This window comes from Clarias gariepinus, chromosome 4, assembly GCF_024256425.1.
Source record: "Clarias gariepinus isolate MV-2021 ecotype Netherlands chromosome 4, CGAR_prim_01v2, whole genome shotgun sequence".
In the NCBI taxonomy this organism is placed as follows: domain Eukaryota; kingdom Metazoa; phylum Chordata; class Actinopteri; order Siluriformes; family Clariidae; genus Clarias; species Clarias gariepinus.
Window position 1 is genome coordinate 42,205,001 of NC_071103.1, and position 22,809 is coordinate 42,227,809.

The 22,809-nt window shown below is 41.8% G+C and overlaps 1 protein-coding gene across 2 annotated transcripts in view; it reads left to right on the forward strand.

The window, feature by feature from the left end:
• Positions 1–16,298, forward strand: part of LOC128519975 (ankyrin repeat and fibronectin type-III domain-containing protein 1) — a 116,224-nt gene extending 99,926 nt beyond the window's left edge. For both annotated transcript variants that reach the window (XM_053493977.1, XM_053493976.1), the window contains 11 exons: positions 9,525–9,624; positions 9,931–10,060; positions 10,436–10,555; positions 10,708–10,923; positions 11,999–12,165; positions 12,309–12,459; positions 12,744–12,909; positions 13,013–13,179; positions 14,325–14,544; positions 14,686–15,164; positions 15,703–16,298. In XM_053493977.1, coding sequence (XP_053349952.1) covers positions 9,525–9,624; positions 9,931–10,060; positions 10,436–10,555; positions 10,708–10,923; positions 11,999–12,165; positions 12,309–12,459; positions 12,744–12,909; positions 13,013–13,179; positions 14,325–14,544; positions 14,686–15,164; positions 15,703–16,032 — 2,246 coding nt within the window. In that variant the 3' untranslated portion in view covers positions 16,033–16,298. The remainder of the gene's footprint in view (positions 1–9,524; positions 9,625–9,930; positions 10,061–10,435; positions 10,556–10,707; positions 10,924–11,998; positions 12,166–12,308; positions 12,460–12,743; positions 12,910–13,012; positions 13,180–14,324; positions 14,545–14,685; positions 15,165–15,702) is intronic.
• The last annotated feature ends 6,511 nt before the right edge of the window (positions 16,299–22,809 follow it).

A 22,809-nucleotide genomic window follows, 5' to 3' on the forward strand; every position in this document is an offset into this window, starting at 1 on the left:
CTTGTAGGAAATTCCAGTCCTGAACTATCAAGCGACTGCAGCCAAGTCGAGTCCCCAGAGAAACAGTTGTCAACACCAGTCGAGGCCAGAATCGTCTTCATGATAGAGTGAAATCATCCCCAGACACAAGACACATCCCAAAGAGACACACGGGGCATCCATGTGACGAGATCTCCAACCAGAAGCGGGGCACCAGGATGGGTCAGACAGGTCCGGAGGGCGGAGGGAGTCTGGATCACTGGCAGCTCAGGAACGACATGTGTAGCTCGACGGAGAGAGAGAGAGAGGGGGAGAGAGCAGAAGAGAAGAGATAACAGTTAGGTCTGGTCACAGTCACACAATGTATAATGTGAATGTATATTAACTGTAGAGTGCAAGCAGAGACTCCATCAGGACTAACTATAACAGCATAACTAAAGGGGAGGAGCCAGAAGGAAACACAGACATGAGGGGGAACTGAGATGTAAAGCAACCAATCACCTCACCGTCAGCAAACCTGAGTGTAGCACCCGTCCCATGTAGCTAGTATTTGGCTCCACTAATAAAGAGTGTTGTAGTACTATGGGTGGAGCCTTGGATTCTTTATAGGGGTCTTTTAACTGCAGTAACCTAGTTACTGTGAAACTATGTGTTCCAATACTTGTGAATATACCACAAAGTTTTTAAAAGAATTGACGGTGCCTCCACTTAGTATGGTTACATTTATAAAGTTCTACCAACTAAGAATAATATTCTAATTTATACCACGCAATAGCTTACCCTCTATGGTTTAACCCAAGAAACCAATTAAATTACTGGATGCACTGTGAATATTTATCACCAACACAAGCCTTTATATAAAACGTACTTTTAGTCAAACTTCAATAAGAAAAAAAAAAAACATTGGCAGGGTTAGGGTATGTTCACACACAACATTCTGATATATCCATATCACTAACATATAAACCAAAAACAACACGTTTAGTCTGCAGCACAAGAATATTACCTAGTGTCTCTTAAACAAACAAAGAAAAAATAACAGTGTAGGCCTGAATCGTAGCTTGGGATCGTGGAGGCCCAAAACTAGCTGCTTCACTTTTCCATGAAAGCAACAAACTAAAATGCACGTGCAAAGTATTCTGTACTCACAACCTTTTAGTGCAGTCAGTCATCCATGCTAAGTCATATGTCACTGTGCGCGAGGGAGAGATGAACCCAGGCAACAAGGTAGGGAAAAAACTGTAATGGCTAGGACCCACCAGCAACTCGAGACCAGCAGTCAGAAGAAACCAGCAGTCCTGCAGGCCATGGTTGAGCAGGAAACCCACACCAAGAATCCAAGGAAAGACTCTGTTCATTCCTCTACCAACATGCAAGACAGCTGTCAGTTCGGAGCTGAAATATGTTTGTTACCACTCGGTAAATTCTGCATCCACCTTGGTAAACGACACATTCATCATCCTTTCAAACACACAACATGTGCCTCGCAACTGGTCTAATCTCCACAGGTATTCCGTTAACAAGCCCTTGGATTGTCTTCACGGGGTTTTCTTTAAATCCCGCCTCTCTGCACTAGGGTTGGTCAGAATGCTATTACACAACCAATGCAACTCTGTGCAAACTATGATGGACAGCTTACTTCACTTGTGGTAGGTTGTCAAATAATCATACTTCTTAAGTGTTAACCGAATAACAAGGCACATACATTGTCATCCCTCAACCCAAAAAAAATTATAAATCTATTATCAACTATGTTTTCTATCTCTGAACATTTTTAAACATTATAGATGAACTGATTTAACTTATCTTTATTTATTTATTTTGAAACATTGGTGAATTAAGTTCTAAATCAATCATATCAATTTTTGGTTATTTTTAGACTTGTCTATAAATGAAATTTTAGACTAGGCTACATGAGTGATCAATGAGAGTGGGGAAGACAGCATCCAAACATACCAGTTCACCATAATACTCTACGTCCATGAGTCCCCCAGATCTGCTCCTTTACCTAAGGCTAATCTATTTATAAACATGCTTGGCTAAATAAATAGATTTTTAGCCTGGACTTAAACACTGAGACTGTGTCTAAGTCCTGAACATTAATTGGAAGACTATTTCATAACTTTTGGGCTTTGTAAGAAAAAGCTCTGCCCCCAGCTATAGTTTTAATAATACGCGGTACTGACAGACTGACTGCATCCTTTGATCGAAGTAGGCGTATCGGATTGTAAGACACTAGCAGTTCACTCAGATACTGCAGCGCAAGACCATTTAATGCTTTATACGTCAAAAGTAGTATTTTAAAATTAATGGAATTTTACAGGGAGCCAATAAAGTGAAGATAAGATAGGGGTGATGTGCTCATATCTTCTGGTTCTAGTGAGGACTCTTGAGCTGTATTCTAAACTAACTTGTTTATGCACCTAGTTGAACAACCAGACAGTAAAGCATTACAATAGTCCAACCTAGAGGTGATAAAAGCATGAACTAGTTTTTCTGCATCGTTTAGCGACAATATATTTCTTATCCTGGCAATATTTCTGAGGCGAAAGAATGCTATCCTGGTAATATTATCTACATGTGCTTCAAATGAAAAACTGGGGTCTATAATCACACCGAGGTCTCTTACTGTTGCACTTGATGGAACAGAAAGGCCATCTTATGTTACAGTTTGATCTAAAATCTTGCTTTTAGCTGCATGCGGTCCTATGACTAGAACTTCTGTCCTAGCAGAAGAATGTTAATTAGCTTCCAGTCTCTTATATTCTTTATGCATTGCTCAACTTCAGCAAGCTGTTTTTTCTCATCTGGTTTTGTTGAGACATATAACTGTAAGGAACCACCATAAAAGGTCACTGTTTTGTTTTTTGTAGTTTTTGTTTCAAGACTCAGTTTTCCAGAAGGCACCTCGGTCAGGTGATGCGAGTGCACACCTAAGCCGAGGTAGCTCATTAGGTCATCTATACAGTAAATAGCTGTTTAGTCTGGAACACTGGGTCGAGCATTGTTTAAAGTTACTGTCGTGTCGTGTCGTGTCAAGACCAAGGCTCTAGTGTTGTCCATGTCTGATGTTCAGTGTGTCTGTGTTGTGTTGTGTTAAGACCAAAGCTCTAGTGTTGTCCATGTCTGATGTTCAGTGTGTCTGTGTTTGAGGGGCTGACTCAGTCATGTGAACTGTGGTGTTTTTAATGTTAATTAAGTATTGTTGGTTGTGTCCTCCTGTTAATAATTCCCTGTGTGTTTAGCTAGTTGGTAAGTTTAGCTAAGTTTATGTTAGGCTAGGTGCATGTTTAACTAGGAGCATCTTTAGCTAATTATCATGTTTAGCTAACAGCCATGCCTAGCTGATGGCCATGCCTCTAGCCCTAGCCTCTTGTGTCTCTGGTGTCTCTGGAGTCTCGACTCCAGTTAGGTCTCTCTGTCGCCCTGAGTCTCTCTGTCGCCCTGTGTCTTTGGTGTCTCGTCTTTAGTTCTGTCTCTAGTCTCTACGTGTCTCTGGTCCTATCTTTAGTCCCTTCGTGTTTCTAGTCTTGTCTGGTCCCGTGTCAGCTCCCTACTTAGTGTTTGTAAGTGACCTTAAGCCTGTGTTTTGCCATAGGGCTTATGTTTAGTATAACGGGTATTATTAGGTAAACAGAGCCCGTGTTTTAACATATGCTTTTGGATACGCCCCCCCCGGCATTTATGTCTGCTCTTTGCACCCATGGCAATAATCTCACCCTGTAACACCCCGATCGTGACAATAACTGTGTTTCATCAGCAAAACAATGAAAACTAATACCATGGAAGCATGTAAAGGAAAAAAATCAATGGCCCTAAAACCAAACCATGTGGAACACCAAACTCCACTAGAGAACATGCAGAATAATCACCATTTAAATCTACATACTGATGATGATCGGTCAAATATGATCTAAACCAGGAGAGGCTATTCCATTAATTCCTACCACGTTTTCTAATCTGTAAAGAAGAATACTATGATCAATGGTATCAAAAGCTGCACTGAGGTCAAATATCACAAGCATAGTGATGCAACCCTGGTCAGAGAACAATAGAAGGTCATTTACTACTTTAACGAGTGCTGTCTCTGTGCTTGGAACATACCTAATCCTGAGTGAAGAATTAATTATTTTCAACAGGTATTCTGGGTTTTCCAGCACTATCTGTTTAAGAAAATGTGTCGGTATAGGATGTAATATACAGATTGATGAATTTGCCGAGATGAGTGAAATTAGTTTATTCTCTTCTAGCAGAGTAAAGTATTTTAGGTTCTAATCCAACATGGTTAGTTTAACATCTGCATCAATTACATTGTCTGGTTTCTAAGACAAAATTTTATGCCTAATGTTTACAATAAATTTTTCTTTTACATGGAGCTACATTATCTAAGATATAACAGAACGTCGACTCTAAATATTTAGTCACGTAATTGAGTTCTGTGGGGTCAGACTGTAATCCAATCAAAGTTGGTAACTCTGGGAGATTACTGATAAAGTTCTGTGTGGAAGTTGATGTGAATTGCGTTTAATATGGTAGTGCTCCGCAATCAGTGTGCTCGGAGTTTGTGGTCTTTATGTTAATTAAATTATTAAAACAGACTTTCTGAGTCTTTCTAAATTTGTGTTTAGCTCGGGGAACAGACACAGTCTCAATATAGTGAACCCTGAGTGACGACTCTATGCAGCTAGCAGACGGTTGGTTTAGCCTGTCTGTCTGCTCCCTGGCCTGGGCTCTGGGTAGTCACCAATTACCCAGGCCTCTTCTGAGACAATAAGCTATACTACAAGAAATGAGAGCAGCACCTTCCTGAGTGGGATTCACAATGTACCGCCCTAACAGGCCAGCTTTGCCCTTTGGCCAGACCTCCCCTCTGAGACAGATGAGGTCCTGTACAGACAAAGCTTTTTCAGATTTACTTTCTCATGTTGTATTAGGTAGTCCCTCTCAAGTTCGTTCTCAAGACAATTTCTGTATTGTGTTTAGTTTGGGTGACACACTGGTTTGGCATGTTTTCCTCGTACCTCCAGTGTTGGGAGTTCTCGTCAAGCCTCTGCGTGTGTTGAACTTACAAGCTTTTACGGTGCTCAGTGAGTTTCCTCTGGTAATTACTGTAGGTTTCATTCCACGGTCCAAAACCATGTTTGGGGGTTTTAAATTACCAGGTGTGTGAGTGTGTGTCTCCCACAACCTTACACTGGGTAAATGATATACAGTAGACTTGACCATGGGGCTTGTTCAGTATGGTCTTGATCTTGGGCAGGAGTAAAACAAATATTTAGTTGTTACTTTTGCATGAAGAAGGGTTGACAAGACAACCTGAATTCTTCTAAAAACAGGCTTCTAATTGCACAATACATTAGTAAAGCCAATTAGTTGAGAGGAATTTAATGACTGGTAGTCTTAATCTTGCATTGATCTTGCTTTTATTCTTCCCCTTAAGATTTCAGTCTCGGCTAATCCTGGTCTTACTGGCCGTGTTTTCACATTAAGCATGATTGATTTGTACCATGCTCAGGAGCTCCCCACTCTCCCACACGCTACCATATTTACGCTCTCCTGTACAGCATGTGGCATTATGCACTTACTTGGTTTACGAGCAGCCATTGCACACTTAAGAAGAAGAGAACAAGGAAGTCAATTCTCGTGCTATGCCTGATATTATTAATACTTCTAATACTACTAAAAAATGTCAAGAGTATCGCCCTTGTGAGAGGATTGGACTGGCGCATGCTACACTAAAAATCCAGCCTTTAAATGGTATTTTCGTTGTGTAATATTTGAGTGTTGCATTGTATTTAGAGCAGACAGATGGCACTGATGACGTCAAGTCTAAACATTGGTCAACTTCTTTTGTCAGGTACAATTGGCCTCCGTATCCGATTTAATCCACTTTATCGTTCTCGAGACCACCTCAGTTTCTGAGTGCAGAATGATTGTGTTTCCACTCATCAACATGAACCAGACTTTGGGCTTGAGGGTTCTCGGAAACAGTGCAGGGTGAAACCATCCTAAAGCCCTAGTTTCATCATCTTCCCCCTCTGGTTTGCTTATTAAAGTTTCTGCAGTGGCTAAATATGGACCTCTGCATCATGTCATGGATCTTGGCATCAGCTAAAGTATTTAAATATGTCGACTAGATTACGAGTCGCGCTAGTGTACTACAGTATGTATTAAGGAAGCAGTATAAATACGTGGTTTAAAATCCAGCCATTTAATGGTATTTTTGTTGTGTAATATTTGAGTGTTGCATTATAAATGCTCTCTCTTGTTGACCTCACAGTTTACGAAAGATTGTGTGTTTTGTAACCAGATGCTTTGAGGGGTGGGGGAGGACTGCGTGTAATGCTGAGCCCAAGTTCAGTTTTTCTAGTGTGTGTGTGTGTGTGTGTGTGTGTGTGTGTGTGTGTGTGTGTGTGAGAGAGAGAGAGAGAGAGAGAGAGAGAGAGAGAAAGATTTGTGCGGTCTGGGTCATACATACATGGCTCCTGTTAGACTAGCTATGCAGGTCACACATAGTTTTATTTCTGGATGAAACACACACTTTCTGTGCAAAACGTTTTATTTCCATGTGAAAACACCCTAAAAAGGGAAATAAACCTGCAAAATAAAATGTTATTTGTCACATACACAGTCATGCACAGTACGATATGCAGTGAAATGCTTATACGACATCCAGTGACCTTAAAAAGAGAATTAAAACTTATATAAGATAAATATAAATAAAAGAAATTAAAGAAATACAATAGAAAATTTAAATGTAACTATGATAAAAATAGAAATATACTGTACATAAAAAAATCAAAATATACTGTACATGAAGAAAAGATGGTGTGCAAATGTGCATAAAAAGTGTCTTATGAAGGTGCCTTATTAAAGTGTCTTTGTGCCATGGTCCAGAATGTAAACATAAACATGTAAGTGTAGATGTGAGAGTAGATGTGTGTGAATGTGTCCATAGTGTCCATGGATGTTAAAAGATTGTACTAGATCTGCATGGTGATGTGATTGGGAGACCGTATCGCTTGCGGGAAGAAGCTCCTCCTCAGTCTCTCTGTGTTGGTCTTCAGGGAGCAGAATCGCTTTCCTGACCTCAACAGAGAGAACAGTCCATTGTTGGGGACTCACCACAGTTCTTCACGATCTTCCTGGCCTTGGTCCAGCACCGCTTGCTGTAGATTGAGTGCAGGTCAGGGAGCTCGGTGCAGATGATGTGCTCAGCTGATCTGAAAGTGATCTTTCCCATCAGGATGCTCTCTATGGTGCAGGAGTAGAAATTCCTCAGCACCTTAGAGGGCAGTCTGAAGTCTCTCAAGCGTCTGAGGTGGTAGAGACGCTGCCGGGCCTTTTTCACCACGGTGTTGATGTGACAGGACCATGACAGGTCCTGCGTGATGTGAACACCGAGGTATCTGAAACTGTCCACTCTCTCCACTGGGCTCCTGTTGATGACTGGGGTCTGGTAGTTCCTCACCTGCTTGTGCTGAAGTCCACTATCAGCTCCTTTGTCTTGCTGACGTTCAGGAGGAGATTGTACCTCTTTCACCAGTTCTCCATAATGAGATCAAAAGTTTCCATACACCAAAACTAGACTTTACATATCAGTCAATAGCCTCTGTTATAATTTTGTTTGATTTTTGAATATTATAAATTATCCCTAAATTGAACTCATATATTATACTTCTTCTTTTAAATATGGAGCTACATCCATATATATATACAGAAAGCAAAGAAAATAAATCTGAAGTGGAGTTACGTATGACGAGGATGTGCCCGGCTGATCGGGCTGCCTTGTGACAAATACACATTTTTACAAAATTAAGAATAATTATTTATATATATATATATATATATATATATATATATATATATATATATATATATATAATGTGTATAAAGATGTGTATTTGTCACGAGGCAGCCCGATCAGCCGGGCACATCCTCGTCATACGTAACTCCACTTCAGATTTTTTTTCTTTGCTCTCTGAGTTGATTACAGCTGCACACCTGAGGCCTATCGGGGGGAGGGGGAGGTCAGTGGGGAAGGTGTTGGACTACATATCGGAAGATCCCAGCTTTAAACCCCAGTCGCTACAGTTGAGTTCTTGCGCAAGTCCGGTAACCCACAACTTCTCGGGTGTATAATGAAATAAAATCGAAGTCTCCCTGGATAAGGATCTCTGCCAAATGCTGTAAATGTATTAGGTAATCAACTCCCGGATTTAAAAGGACACTGTTAACTTCAGTCCTTATGAGAGTATTACTCTAGTGTGCCCCTTATCTTGCTCTTGTGCGATTTTCTCTGGCAATCTCTTGTATCTGCCCTTTGGGTCATCATCCCGTGTCTGAATCTACTTCTGTGCGTGACCTCCTCCGATTAATGGACCTTGAGCTTGAATCACACTTCCAGGTTTTAACTGTCTGTTTAATGGACTGCTAATTCTTTCTCTTGCTCTTGGATTTGGATGTTTCTCTTTAGATATACCTATCAGCTCCTCCAGCCTTTTCAACCATGGCCTCTGATTCACATGACATACCCAGGCTCTGCGTTGGGGATAATCTCTGAGCGCTCTCACCGGGCAGAGCATTTTACATAAGGGGTTCAACCTATTCAATTTATTTTCTCTTTATCTGCGAGACAACCGAAAGGTTTGTTAAGTGAATGTGATCGCTGTCTTTAACTCGCTGTTGATTTCACCTCTCACTTCGCTTCTGGGTTCTCAGGACTCGTCATTGACTAGCTTATCCTTAAGTCACAGAGAATCCCCTGGGAAGTCCTCTATTACACACAGACTCACCACAGTTCTTCACTGTCTGCTCGTTTGTTTCTTTAATGCCTGTGACCGTACAGTATGTGTGTATATAACCTGCAGTTGGAGCATGCTCTCTGCACTTCCTCAGGGTCTAGGGGTTTGGTGTCGGAGTGTAAGGGATCTTTAGTACCTCACATATTTGGGTTTCCTGCATCAACGAAAGCTTTCCATATCAAACAATGATTAAAATATAAACATCAAGTCGGTTATTATTTTCATTTCAACCATATACCTTTCAGTACACAGTGAAACAAAACCGCGTTCCTCCAGGACCAAGATGCTACACACAAACAACATAAATTTACAACATAAATTAACAAGAACTAAGTAGCTAACTTAAACACACAATAAGCTGGGACAGAACAGAGCAACACTATAAATTTACAACTTTATAATTTATAAATTAACTTTTACATTTATAAATGTACAACAAAACTAAGTACTTTACAAAAAAGACAAGCAGACAACAGAAAGTACACATGCACATGTGCAACCAAGAGTGACAGCAGGATAAACAATGGGACACAATCCAACAGGTAGGTATGGTGTTGAGGTAGTGGGATGAGAACAGGAAACATTCCTCATGATTACAGCTAACTTTCATTACTGTTCATAGCTGTAATCATTTTTCAGCTTATATTATATTTGGTCTGATATTAAGTTTTATTTATTCCATGAATAAAATCAATGTGTGCTGACAAGTGCTGATTGTAAGCGTTATGTGTGTGTGTGTAGATCAGTGTAAGGGACAACCAAATATCAGGAAGCACTCTGTTTCTAAAAGCCTGAGACATCTCTTCCAGCCCACCAGCAAATTTGTCAAGAGTCTGAAAAGGTAAGATTAAAAATATATCATTATCAGACTTATGGAATTAATTAGATAGAAAATCTACATACAGTAAGAAACCCGTCAGTGCAGAGTAATTCACCACGATGGTGTGAAGGGAAAGAAGGCGACTGTACATGAAGCCGACTATTCAAAGGTGACTGAACTAAATACATGCAAGAATTATATAAGTGTTTTGGTTATTAATATTAAAGCTGGAATATTTTCTGGCTATAATGTTATATTTATTGATGAATTTCCCAGGGTTTTGGAAACTTCCCCTTTTTGCCCATTTTTATTCTATCTGGTCTGTAGGGGTTTGTACGTAGCGTGTGTGTTTTATAAGGACGATAACGTGGTGGTCACGGCAGAGGAGCAGCTTCCCATTATAGAAGTGGACGATTCTTACAGCTTCCTTACACAGGACTTTCTGTGGTTCACCAAGGTGTGATACACACACACACACACACACACACACACACTTCACGTTAATCTCAGTGTTATAGTTAATTAAATAATTGACTACAGGTAGTGTCATCTCAATGGAAATTTTAGAAAATAACTTAAAGGGTTCTGCTAAAGCCACAGAAAGATTCTCCTGATCCTGATCCAAGTGACAAACCAGTTTATCTCTGTATCCATGGTTACCCCTCTGCCACTGATTGGTTGGTTTTCCATACGATCGTGACTGGTTCTGTAATGAATGTTATACACAGTGGAACTCACGTACTGTCAGTGTCATTAGGAAACCTTCACCTCAATATCACCCGTTATCTCTGTAAATACTGATCCTTGTTCCCGTGGTAACTTCTGTTGCTAGGTGACCTATTTGTGGGAGGAAATTCTGTGGCTGCAGCAATGTGCTAGCTCCACCCACCCATCCTGCTCCTGCACCCTGCAGACCCGCCTTAAAATTCTTCAAGCCTTAACACAGCTTCAGGTCTGTCTCTCTGTCTCTCTCTCTCTCACACACACACACACACACACACACACACACACACACATTTGTATATGCGTGTTCAGACTAAACTTACCAATCTGGTACCACTTCCAACGGTACACTGTGTGTGTGTGTGTGTGTGTGTGTTCCAGGCTCTGTTAGGCACTCAGGACCTGGGCCAGGTGTACTTCGAGCCCCTGCGTGATAAGCACGGTAACGCCGTGTTGGTGCTGCTGCGTGATTTGGGTGGATGTTCTGACCTGGACACACAGCGCTGGTGTAAACTTCTCAAACTCCAGCAGCAGCGCAAATCCACCAGCGGCGCGGATGAACCCACAGCACTCGACACACTCCTCCTCACCCTACATGTAATCCCACGCGCTCACACACACACACACACACTCTCAGACACAGGTTACAGTGAAACACAGAGTGACGGGGCAGTGTGGTGACACATCTCCAGACAACTAATTTTTTAAGAATGTGTTTTATTAGCATCATTCTTAATTCAACTTAATTTAGTTTTGTTTCTATAGCACAGTTAGCAATGATCATTGTTGCAAAGCAGCTTTAACATCTTTACATCAGCATATACAGTAAACACACCATCTCCCCACCACAGCAGCACTGATCCAGTCCCAACTGGTTTGTCTCATCACGGACCGGTGTCATCTCCTGATTGTAGGAAATCAAACTGCTGTTTTTCAGGAAGTTCCTCAGAGTTTATGAGTATTTTAGATCTTTTCCTCTTTATCAAATGTGTAACTAATAATGCGTGGGTGATTATGGCAAATGATATCACGGACCCCAGCCACTGTGTTAATTCCTGTGTCAAAAATTAAAATTATACACAATTCTGTGTACTCTGGTAAAACGTTTGGGAATGTGAGACTTAGCCTCAGTTTCCTATTTTTAGCTGATGGGAGTGATGCCCAGTGTGATCTTTTGCTGCTGTAGAACATCTGATTGATGGTTCCATGTGTCTTGTGTTTAGAGACGCTCTTCAGCAGACCTCAGGTGGAAGAGATGTTATTTGAGTTTCTGTTGCCATTCTATCAGCTCTAACCAATCTGGCCGTTCTCCTCTGACCTCAACAAGGTGTTTTCATCCAGAGAACTGCCCTCACTGAGGATTTTCTCTCTTTCACACCTAGACGTGTGTGTGTGTGTGTGTTTAAATCCCAGTATATCAGGAGTTTGGGAAATACTCAGACCAACAACCATGCCATGTTCAGAGACACTTAAATCACATTTTTTCACCAATCCAATGTTTTTAAACTTCAGCAGATCGTCCTCACTGAGGCTTCAAGTGCTGCCATGTGCTGATTGTCTGATTAGATATTTATGTTAATGAGCAGTTAAACAGGTGTAAACAATCAAACTATATCTTCATTCCCTTCATCTTAGCTGAAATGATCGTTGTGTGTGTGTGTGTGTGTTGAAGGAGAAGCTTGCCTATCATAAGCGCAGCAGGAAGACACTCTCTCCTGGACTCTATCTGGGTTACATGAAGCTCTCCAGCTCAGTCGAGCAGATCAGAGTGTTGGTTCCACAGAAAATCCCTAATGTGTTCTGCCATGTCAAAATACGTGATAACAGCCATGTCTCCAGGTACCTGTGTGTGTGTGTGTGTGTGTGTGTGTGTGTGTGTGTGTGTGTGTGTGTGTGTTACCATGTTGGGGTGGGCGCATCATGTATGGATACTCCACATTTATCACTTTGTGTGTGTGTGTGTGTGTGTGTGTGTGTGTTAGGGAAGAGTGGCAGTGGCTGCAGTCTGTACGTTCTCTGGACAACACTCAGGATGTGTACGCTAACGAGGAACACGCTGCGCATCGCCTTCTGTTGGAGCTACGCAACGCTGCAAACGACCTGCTTGGGCGCATCAATATCTCAGACAACCAGGTAATTAATTAATAGACAGATGGACAGATGGACAGAGCTGGGCTTCTGGAGCAGGAGGATGGTCCACAGAAAAACCCTGGGTCACAAGGTTTAATTTATTTTGTGTTTCTGATATTAACACAGAGTCACAGTTATACACACAGCCTCTAACTTCCTGTTAGTGATACTGAAACCTTGTGCTCCCCTTGGGGTTTTCTTTTATTAAGAATAATTTAATTATGAACGAAAACTTACCTCTTATCTGTCTCTCTCTCTCTCTGTCTTTTTATCCTTGTCTGTCCCAGGCTCAAGATTTTCGTATTTATGTCCATGATGTGCTTGAGTTCAGAAAGGGTGTGTCCTTCCTCTTGCTCCTCCCACCATATGAGGCAGTGTGTATGCCACCTGGGCAAAATAACTTCTCTCCTCGATCTGAATTTTTTACCCTACCACTACAGATCTTTGAGCTAGGTGAGAACACGCACTAACACACACACACACACACAAACTTAATCAGTAATAATCTATCTATCTATCTATCTATCTATCTATCTATCTATCTATCTATCTATAGTTCATTTTGGAGCATACTGTCCAACTTTTATTGGTCAGTATTGCCGTGCGTCCGCCAACTTGGACCTGGAGTCCCTCATTTCCCTGCAGGCGTTACGGGAGGCTTTCTCAGAAACAGAGCTGCTCACTGCCAAGCAGAGGCATCAAAAAATCCAGGAGCTTTTCCAGGTATTTATTATCCTTTACATGTTCCTCAACTTTGTTAAGCAGGCTTTTTTTATTCGGTTTTTCTGAGACATAAAACTGTCATTGGCATAACAATAAAAACTAATACCATGCTTACAAATTATGTTACTCAGAGTAAGGATGTACAGAGAAAAAAGCAGTGGGCCTAAAACTGAACCCTGTGGAACACCAAACTTCACTTAAGAACATCCAGAATAATCACCATTTAAATCTATAAACTGATAACGATCAGTTAAATAGGATCTGAGCCAGGAGAGGGCTGTACGCTTAATTCCTACTACATTTTCTAATCTGTAAATAGCATACTATGATAGTGTCGAAAGCTACACTGAGGTAGAGTAAGTGATTTTACAGAATCTTTGAGGTAAAGGGGAGGTCTGATATCGGCCTGTGGTTGGACAGCTGACAGGGGTCGAGGTCAGGTTTTTTAATTAGGGATTTAATAACTGCTGTTTTAAAAGATTTAGGAATGTAGCCATTGCTTATTAAAAAGTTAACTTTTTTTAACAGGAGTGTGGTTATTTCTGGTATTATTTGTTGAAGAAAACATGTACCTACAGGATCACACATTTGATTTTGCACAAGAGATGAGTGAAATGAGTTCAGTCTCTTGAAAGGGAGTAAAGTATTTTAGGTGCTGCTCTGATAAAGCTAGATTATCACCTGCATCAATGGTTATTAAATAATGTGCCTTTAACTTTAGAATGTTTCACCTAATATTTTCAATTTTGCCATTGAAAAAAGCTCACATTGTGTTTTAAGCACTAGCTGGACATTCAGCACTTCAGCGACCAATACCTGCAGTACGCTTCTTTGCCATGCCACACTTGGCATCGGACTTTACCTTTGCTAATTTAAATGCCTTTACTACTCTAAGCAGCCTTTGACTGATGAAGACATATATCCTTAGCTTCTACATGTATAACTACCTCAGGAAACCTGCTATGTCTGAGTTGGGGTTACCATTTTAGGGAGTTTTGTATGTGTGGGTAAATTATAAAGTGATAATACCAGCTAAAATCTTTTACAAGGATTGAATGGATGTTTATAAATATTCTGTAAAACATTATTCATTCCTGAAGTTCAATATTTCGATAACCTAAGTGTATGCATGTGTTTGGACACAGCAGGTGGATGAGGTTTGGCGTGAGGCTCGTTGGATGGTGAAGGTGTTACAATTTGCACGTTATAAACAACAGCGTGCTGGTGTGAATCTTGGCTCCATCATTGACTTCAGCAAGGAGACCATCATTGAAAAAACCCCTTCTACATCCTCCCAGCCTGACTATCTCCCCTCACCAGTTGAATCACCTGCCCCTTCACCCGATAGTGGCCGCAAATACCCTGGTGAGAAAACCTGCCCTTCTCTTTATCCTAATAAAATTTTATTTAGGAAATCAACTGCCCTTATTTTATCAGTTGCCCCAGGGAGTTATTTCCAGTATTTTTACAAAGCTGAGCCTTCTGTTTCTCTGTACTGTTTGGTAGATCCTCTGTCTGATGATGAAGGTTCCTTGGAGGTCTTCCTTACTCCAGACAGTGATTACAGCTCCAGCCCACGAGAACTTGACCTCCTTCCACCATCACACCCCCTCCCTTACACAAACACTCTTCCCCAGCCAGATGTGCTTTTCTCAGGGGGTGGAGTCAGAGCAGGGTCAGAGCTAATAGACAGTGACTTTGTCCTGCCGAGTCGTCAGATCGAGCTGCTGCATATCACTGAGAAAAAAACAGCACTGTGTGTGCGTACCAGCAGCCTTGAAGCCCCACCCACTCCATCAGTAACAACACTAAACTCCTCCCCTTCAAAAGTGTGGGCGCACCCTGGACCTGTACGCTCGCTCTCAGAGGACAGCGGGAGGAAACAGAACTCCCAATGCAGAAACTCTACTCACAGATCCTGCTACTCAACAATCAGGATTTATCCACAATACCACACGGGGCTTCCTAAGGAGACTAGCGTCAAGGTGAGGTGCAAGCATGAAGCACGGTACAGTGGTGGGTCCAATCCCTATATATTTAAGATAGTAATAAGGGTCATCAGCTATGAATTCTGTCCTAGATATGTCCAGAAAAAAAGTTTATTAAAGGGGGACATCACTAAACAACACCAAGCATTAGATTCGATGCTGTAACCTCTTTCAGCCAAGTGTCTAGAGAGGGTTGATTGGCCAAGCTCTCTAACATTAATCACGGCTCTACAGCCAATCACAGGCGTCTGCAAACTCATGCCAGCGGAAGGGATAGCGCTGTCCTCTGAGTGTGTTACTCCGCCCTCAACGGTGCGTTAGCAGCAGTTTGAAAGGATGCGGTCGGCTGGTATCAAGGGCTTTGGAGGAAACACCTGATAGTCTTTGACCCTCCCTGACTGACTGGTCATAGTGGTAGCCTTAATGTGGAAGCCTCCTAGTGACGGGGACGAATTGGAGACGACTAAATTAGGGAGAAAATTAGGGAAAAAGTAGAAATACTATAATACACCTTGTTTGTGTGTTTTCTTTGCAGTTGAAAGTGACCATACACACCACGGCGAAGGAGATAGTCCAGCTAGTGGTTCAGGAGATAAACGGACTGTGCGCACGTCTCCAGAGCGCAGTGCGGCAGTGTGTGTGCCCTGCGCAGGTGTGTGTTTGTGGAATGGACGTGTGTGTGTACACATCAGAGCAGCTGGACCACTTTGCTCTCGTCTTACTCACAGAGGAACGGGAGAAATGGCTACAGGATGATTTCTGTCCCCTCACACTCCAGAACCCGTGGAGTCACGGCAGACTATGTGTACGATTTAAACAGTGTTCCCCGCTTGCTCTACAGCACGGCAGAGCCACTGCAGTGTAGCGCGCACACACACACACACACACACACACACACACACACACACACACACACACACACACACACACACAGATACATTAACAGAATAATATATAGGGCAATATGAGTTATGGGTACAGTATAGAAGCTACAGACTGGACAGTGATACCAGAGAACCAGAGAGCTGAACAGAACCACACTGAACTGGACTCATCATAACTGCATGCCACTTCCATGGACATGTGGTTAATGGTAATATACCTGTGTAATTACCCCCAAACACACACACACACACACACACACACACACACACACACACACACACACAGGTGTAATAATGTTTTAAATACATTTGAACATTCTGCTGTATATTCTCAAGAGCAGCAACAATACTCTGTCATCAAACAAGCACCAGGCTCTGTGTAATAGAGTTTTTATGCAAAAACATACTCAGAACATGAATACACACTCTATACCAGCATTGTCATCCATGATGACCAGCACCAATCAGATTCTAGCATCACTGTCAGCATTTAAAGGGCCCATAGTCAGCACTGTAAAAAGTAACATTAAGCATTCTAGAGGATTATAGTCATACTTAGCATTCTAGAGCCACACTGAGGACTGTAGAGCCAGAGTATCCCATAGAGCCACACTGAGGACTGTAGAGCCAGAGTATCCCATAGAGCCACACTGAGGACTGTAGAGCCAGAGTATCCCATAGAGCCACACTGAGGACTGTAGAGCCAGAGTATCCCATAGAGCCACACTGAGGACTGTAGAGCCAGAGTATCCCATAGAGCCACACTGAGGACTGTAGAGCCAGAGTATCCCATAGAGCCACACTGAGGACTGTAGAGCCAGAGTATCCCATAGAGCCACACTGAGGACTGTAGAGCCAGAGTATCCCATAGAGCCACACTGAGGACTGTAGAGCCAGAGTATCCCATAGAGCCACACTGAGGACTGTAGAGCCAGAGTATCCCATAGAGCCACACTGAGGACTGTAGAGCCAGAGTGTCCCATAGAGCCACACTGAGGACTGTAGAGCCAGAGTATCCCATAGAGCCACACTGAGGACTGTAGAGCCAGAGTATCCCATAGAGCCACACTGAGGACTGTAGAGCCAGAGTATCCCATAGAGCCACACTGAGGACTGTAGAGCCAGAGTATCCCATAGAGCCACACTGAGGACTGTAGAGCCAGAGTATCCCATAGAGCCACACTGAGGACTGTAGAGCCAGAGTATCCCATAGAGCCACACTGAGGACTGTAGAGCCAGAGTATCCCATAGAGCCACACTGAGGACTGTAGAGCCAGAGTATCCCATAGAGCCACACTGAGGACTGTAGAGCCAGAGTATCCCATAGAGCCACACTGAGGACTGTAGAGCCAGAGTATCCCATAGAGCCACACTGAGGATTTCAGAACTGTAATGAGAATTCCAGAGTCACAACAACAATTTCCATTCCACCCCAGGTGTTCTAGAGTTACACCATTCTACAGCTTCACTGGAAATGTAGACGCATAGTGAACATTATAGAGCCACACTGAATATTTTGGAGCCATAATATCGATGACTAAAGAGCTACACTGAGGATATTAAAGCCAGGTTGTGGATTCTAACGATAATGAAGCATTTGGGGGCCATAATGAGACTGTTAAAGCCACACAGAGCATTCTAGAGCCCTGCAGTGGTTTCTGAAGCACAGTGTGCATGTAGAGAAGTGCTAGTGAAATGTTTAGCCGGAGGGAAGTGTGAATCGTAGAACCCAGAGCTCAGAGCCATCATGGAGAATTGTATTTGATCTGATTATACAGCTTGTCCCTAATTGGTAAATGTACTGAGCTCAGGATGGATCCAGACTAAACAAAATTTTTAATCAAAATTATTGCTGATAAATAATTCTTTCTCTTTGCCATGCCAGTGGGAGGGGCTAAAAAATATGTATGTATCCCATGTTTCTGATTAATTCTCCACATTGGGTGAATGCGTAGATCTCATGGATTGGACTAGAATTAGGATGTTACTCTTTTTCTTCCTTTACTAATTCACCCAGTTAACTCCTTCATGGGTGTGGCTAGCAGATGAATGACAGTTTACATGCTTTCATGTTGTTTATACACAAGTCAGTCCGGATTTTCAGAAATGTTGACTAAACTTTTTGTGCTGTACTGTTTTATAGTTTTTTTTTTTTTTCTTGTCACACACAAAGATCTTCCTGGTCAACTGTGTGTGTGTGTGTGTGTGTGTGTGTGTGTGTGTGTGAAAGAGAGAGAGAGAGAGAGAGAGAGAGAGTGTGTGTGTGTGTGTTATTCTTAAGTACTTTGGTACTGAAGTACATTTCAGTAAGTCTGAGCTAACCTTCCTCTAGCCAACCAGAGCTTCCTATCTGTGTGTGTGTGTGTGTGTGTGTGTGTGTGTGTGTGTGTGTGTGTGTGTGTGTGTGTAGTAATGTAGATTTTCACTGGATTGATCTGGAATCATGACCACTGGTGTACAGTAAAGTTTTACACTGGAGACATTAAACTGGCTCCTGCTCATCTCTCACTCTTCATTCCTCTCTTGCACACAACAATACACTTACATATGGAGTAATAAATCATAAGATAAGGTTCTCCACAGAGGAACAGCATTCAGGAGCCACAGTGAGGAACCAGCAGACTGCAGTGACAGTAGGGGTTTAGGGCTGCACCAAAGAGAATTGAAGAGCGACAATGGGAATGGCATTGAACCACAGTGGATTCTAAAATCATGCTAAGAATTCTAAAGCTGCAGTGGAACCACACTAAAGATTCTAGAGTCACAGTGCAAGAACTATAAACAGAAGGTCACTCTGGAGCTGCTCTGAGGATCATAAACCCACACTGAGGTTCTGAGGGCTGCACTGAGGATACTGTAACCACACCAAAACATTTACTGTGCTGATAATACTAGAGCTGTTCTCTATATAGAGTTCGATCGAGTGTTCTAGGCCTCAGCATATCCTAGATTGATCGAGATTAAAAGTGACTTCCGGCATTAATTTCTTCATCCTGCGTCCTAACTGGTGGAGTTCAGACGTAAGCCAGGAATCAACAGCTAACAATAAGAAAATATTGATAATTTATTCAAATAAAAACAATCTGACATCTCCGGTGAACTCCGTTGCTCCTAGTGATCTACATTTGACTACTTATAATATATTTGTGTGTGTGTGTGTGTGTGTGTGTGTGTCTCAAAGAGAGAGATTAAGAGAGAGCGAGAGAGAGACTGTTACACTCTGTTTATCAACTAAACCATGGATGTGGAGAATATGGATCACCTGTTCAGACTGTGTGTGTGTGTGTGTGTGTGTGTGTCCTACCACATCACCCCCCCCAACACCCCCCTGAGGCTTATAACCCTCTGAGGCACCTATAAAGCCCTTGGCAGCACCGTTTGAAGTTTTTATGAAGCACTGTGTTATTGTTCCCCAGAGGGGAGAGTCTGTACACTGGCGCCTTACTGCCTTACACTGTTGCCAGACAAGGGGTGTGTGTGTGTGTGTGTGTGTGTGTGTGTGTGTGTGTGTGTGTGTGTGTGTGTTGTGACTCTGCTTTAATGGGAGTTTAGTACTTGGTTTAATGTTTTGAGAACATTGCAGGTTTTTTTTTTTGTTTCATTTTTCAGATTCTAGTTAAAGTTTTTCTGAAACAACAAAATCAACAGTTTCATACAACAGACACTTTGGTGTTTTTTTTTACTTTTTCTAGATCAGCATTCCTGCAGTAATGCTGAGGGTCTCAGCAAGTGTTAGGGTATGTACATCACATTCATCTCAGTGGTGATGCCTTTAGGAGCATATGTGATACAAAATAAATGTAATCTTCATGATTGGATGCTAATTAACTTCCTTTTGCTTAATCCGGATAAGACAGAAGTTCTAGTCATAGGACCGCATACAGCTAGGAGTAAAATTCTAGATCACACTGTAACTTTAAATGGCTTTTCTGTTCCATCAAGTGCAACAGTAAAAGACCTTGGTGTGATTATAGATTCCAGCCTTTCATTTGAAGCTCATGTAGATAATATTACCAGGATAGCATTCTTTCACCTCAGAAATATTGGAATATATTGTCACCAAATGATGCGGAAAAACTAGTTCATGCTTTTATCACCTCTAGGTTGGACTATTGTAATGCCTTACTGTCTGGTTGTTCAGCTAGATGCATAAATAAGCTTCAGCTAGTCCAGAATGCAGCAGCGAGAGTCCTCACTAGAACCAGAAGATATGAGCACATCACCCCTATCTTATCTTCACTCCATTGGCTCCCTGTGAAATTTCGCATTGATTTTAAAATACTACTCTTGACATATAAAGCATTAAATGGTCTCGCGCCGCAGTACCTGAGCGAACTGCTAGTGTCTTACGATCCGCCACGCCTACTTCGATCAAAGGATGCAGGCTGCATGTCAGTACCGCGTATTATGAAAAATACAGCTGGGGGCAGAGCTTTTTCTTACAAAGCCCCAAAGTTATGGAATAGTCTTCCAAATAGTGTTCGGGACTCAGACACAGTCTCAGTGTTTAAGTCCAGGCTAAAAACCTATTTATTTAGCCAAGCATTTTTATAAATAGATTTGCCATAGGTAAAGGAGCAGATCTGGGGGACTCATGGACGTAGAGTATTATAGTGAACTGGTATGTTTGGATGCTGTCTTCCTCACTCTCATTGATCACTCACTTTGTTGACGGTGAGGGGATTGGTCGCTTTACATCTCAGTTCTCTTCATACCCCAGTTGCTCGATAGTTTAGGACCGCAGTTTCCTACAGTCTACCTGAGCCTCCAATGATAAACTGGACTCCATATAAACTTCTCCACATCTCCTGTTATACTGAACTTCCAGCCTCCTAACACACAGTATGAGTGCAGATCAATCCCTCTATCTGTTATCACCCAGATGAGGATGGGTTCCCTCTTGAGTCTGGTTCCTCTTAAGGTTTCTTCCTATTACCATCTCAGGGAGTTTTTCCCACAGCACCGTCACCCTCGGCTCGTTCATCAGGGACGATCTGATCTTTTTCCTACATACACATTCACATTTCATACAAAATTAAAAAATAATTATTTAGATTGTGTAAAGCTGCTTTGCGACTATAACAACTGTTAAAATAGCTATACAAATAAAAATGAATTGATAGTTAACAATTAAATATCTGTAAATTATTCATGATATCTTTCAGTGCAGTGCATCAGAGAAACATCATTCTTTTTATTTCGCTAATTCATCCTGTTTGTAAGTTACACTGAGGCTTACACTTACGCTGAGTTACATTTCACTGAGGAATCTAGAACCATACTTATTATTCCAGGTTTGTAGAAATGTGTAAAGGAATCCAACACTGCAGTAAAAAGTTCAAACCCACATTTGGAAGTGCCATGATGTTTCCTAAGATCACACTGAACTTTACTAAGAAACCCAAAATGGCATAAATTATTCCATGAGCTGTGCAGAAATTGTAAAATTGTCACTAAGGTATGTAACATTAAGCATTTTACAGTCACAATGAGTACTTCAAACCCACAAAGTGTATCCTAGAGTGATGCTGAGAATTTGAGAGGCAGATCTATGGTGTGGACCTGAGAACCACACTAAAACCATGAAACCACATGTAGATTGTAGAACCATGCTCAGAATTAAAGAAAGAAATATAGTGAAAATTCCGCTCTTAAGACCCTATAGACACTCTGAACTTCTGCGAGAAACCTAGAACTGCTTCGAGGATTCTTGAGCTGCACTAGCACTGTGGTCCTTATAGAATTCAGACTTCCACTGAGGGTCTAGAGTCAAGTATTCTAAGTCAAACTGAGAGCCATGGTAAGTGTTCTAAAGAGTGTCCCTGAAGAACCTACTAATACACTGAGGGTTCTAGAACCAGTAGCATTATTTACATCAAGCTGTAGATGACTGTAAACCTTCTTACTAGAGTAATCTGTAGATTTAAATTTATAGAGCATGAAGCGATGCTCCCATCATGCATAGTGTCCACTGTACCATCCTCTGGAGACAGTGTTATGATCTGGGGTTGATCAGTTACTCAGGTCTAGACTCAGTAACGTTATGGGGCAATAAAATGAAGTCAGCTGACCACCTGAATGTACTGAATCACCAGAGGATCACATCTATGGAGGGTTTCTCCTTCACTGATGGCACGGAGCATATTCCTGAGTGTGAGAGAGCGGTTCTGGGATAACGAAGAATCATTTACACACATGAACTAAACACCACAGTGTGTGTGTGTGTGTGTGTGTGTGTGTGTGCGTGTGTTTAATCAAAGCTAGAGGTCACTGAATGAAATATTAAAAGTATGTGCCTTTTGTGGCCAGGGCCTCTATTAAAGTATGGCAAACCAACAGGTGGCGATATAACCCTAACTGTAAAGCCATAGATTACACTCTAGCTGCGTAACATTCCGAAGTGCACTTCACAGGGTCCTCCCTACGTCCTGCTCCGTGTGCAGTGAAGGGGACTTCACTCGACAAAACTCCACCATTCGGAACACCCTGTGAAGTCACCAGCGCAGACGTCACTTCATCTGTGCGTTACCATGGTAACATAAGCACCTTGAAAAACTGTGAAAATTTTATACTATGAACATTTAATATTGAATATTTATTAAAACAAATCAGTGGTTTAGAATCACACTTAACATGGCTGAACATCCTGTGAAGAATACATCAGGCCGGAAGATACAGCGCATGCGGTGCACACTCTTACATGCTCTAACACACCAAAAACACAAATATTTTCACTCTGGAAGGGGTTTTCCAAAAAC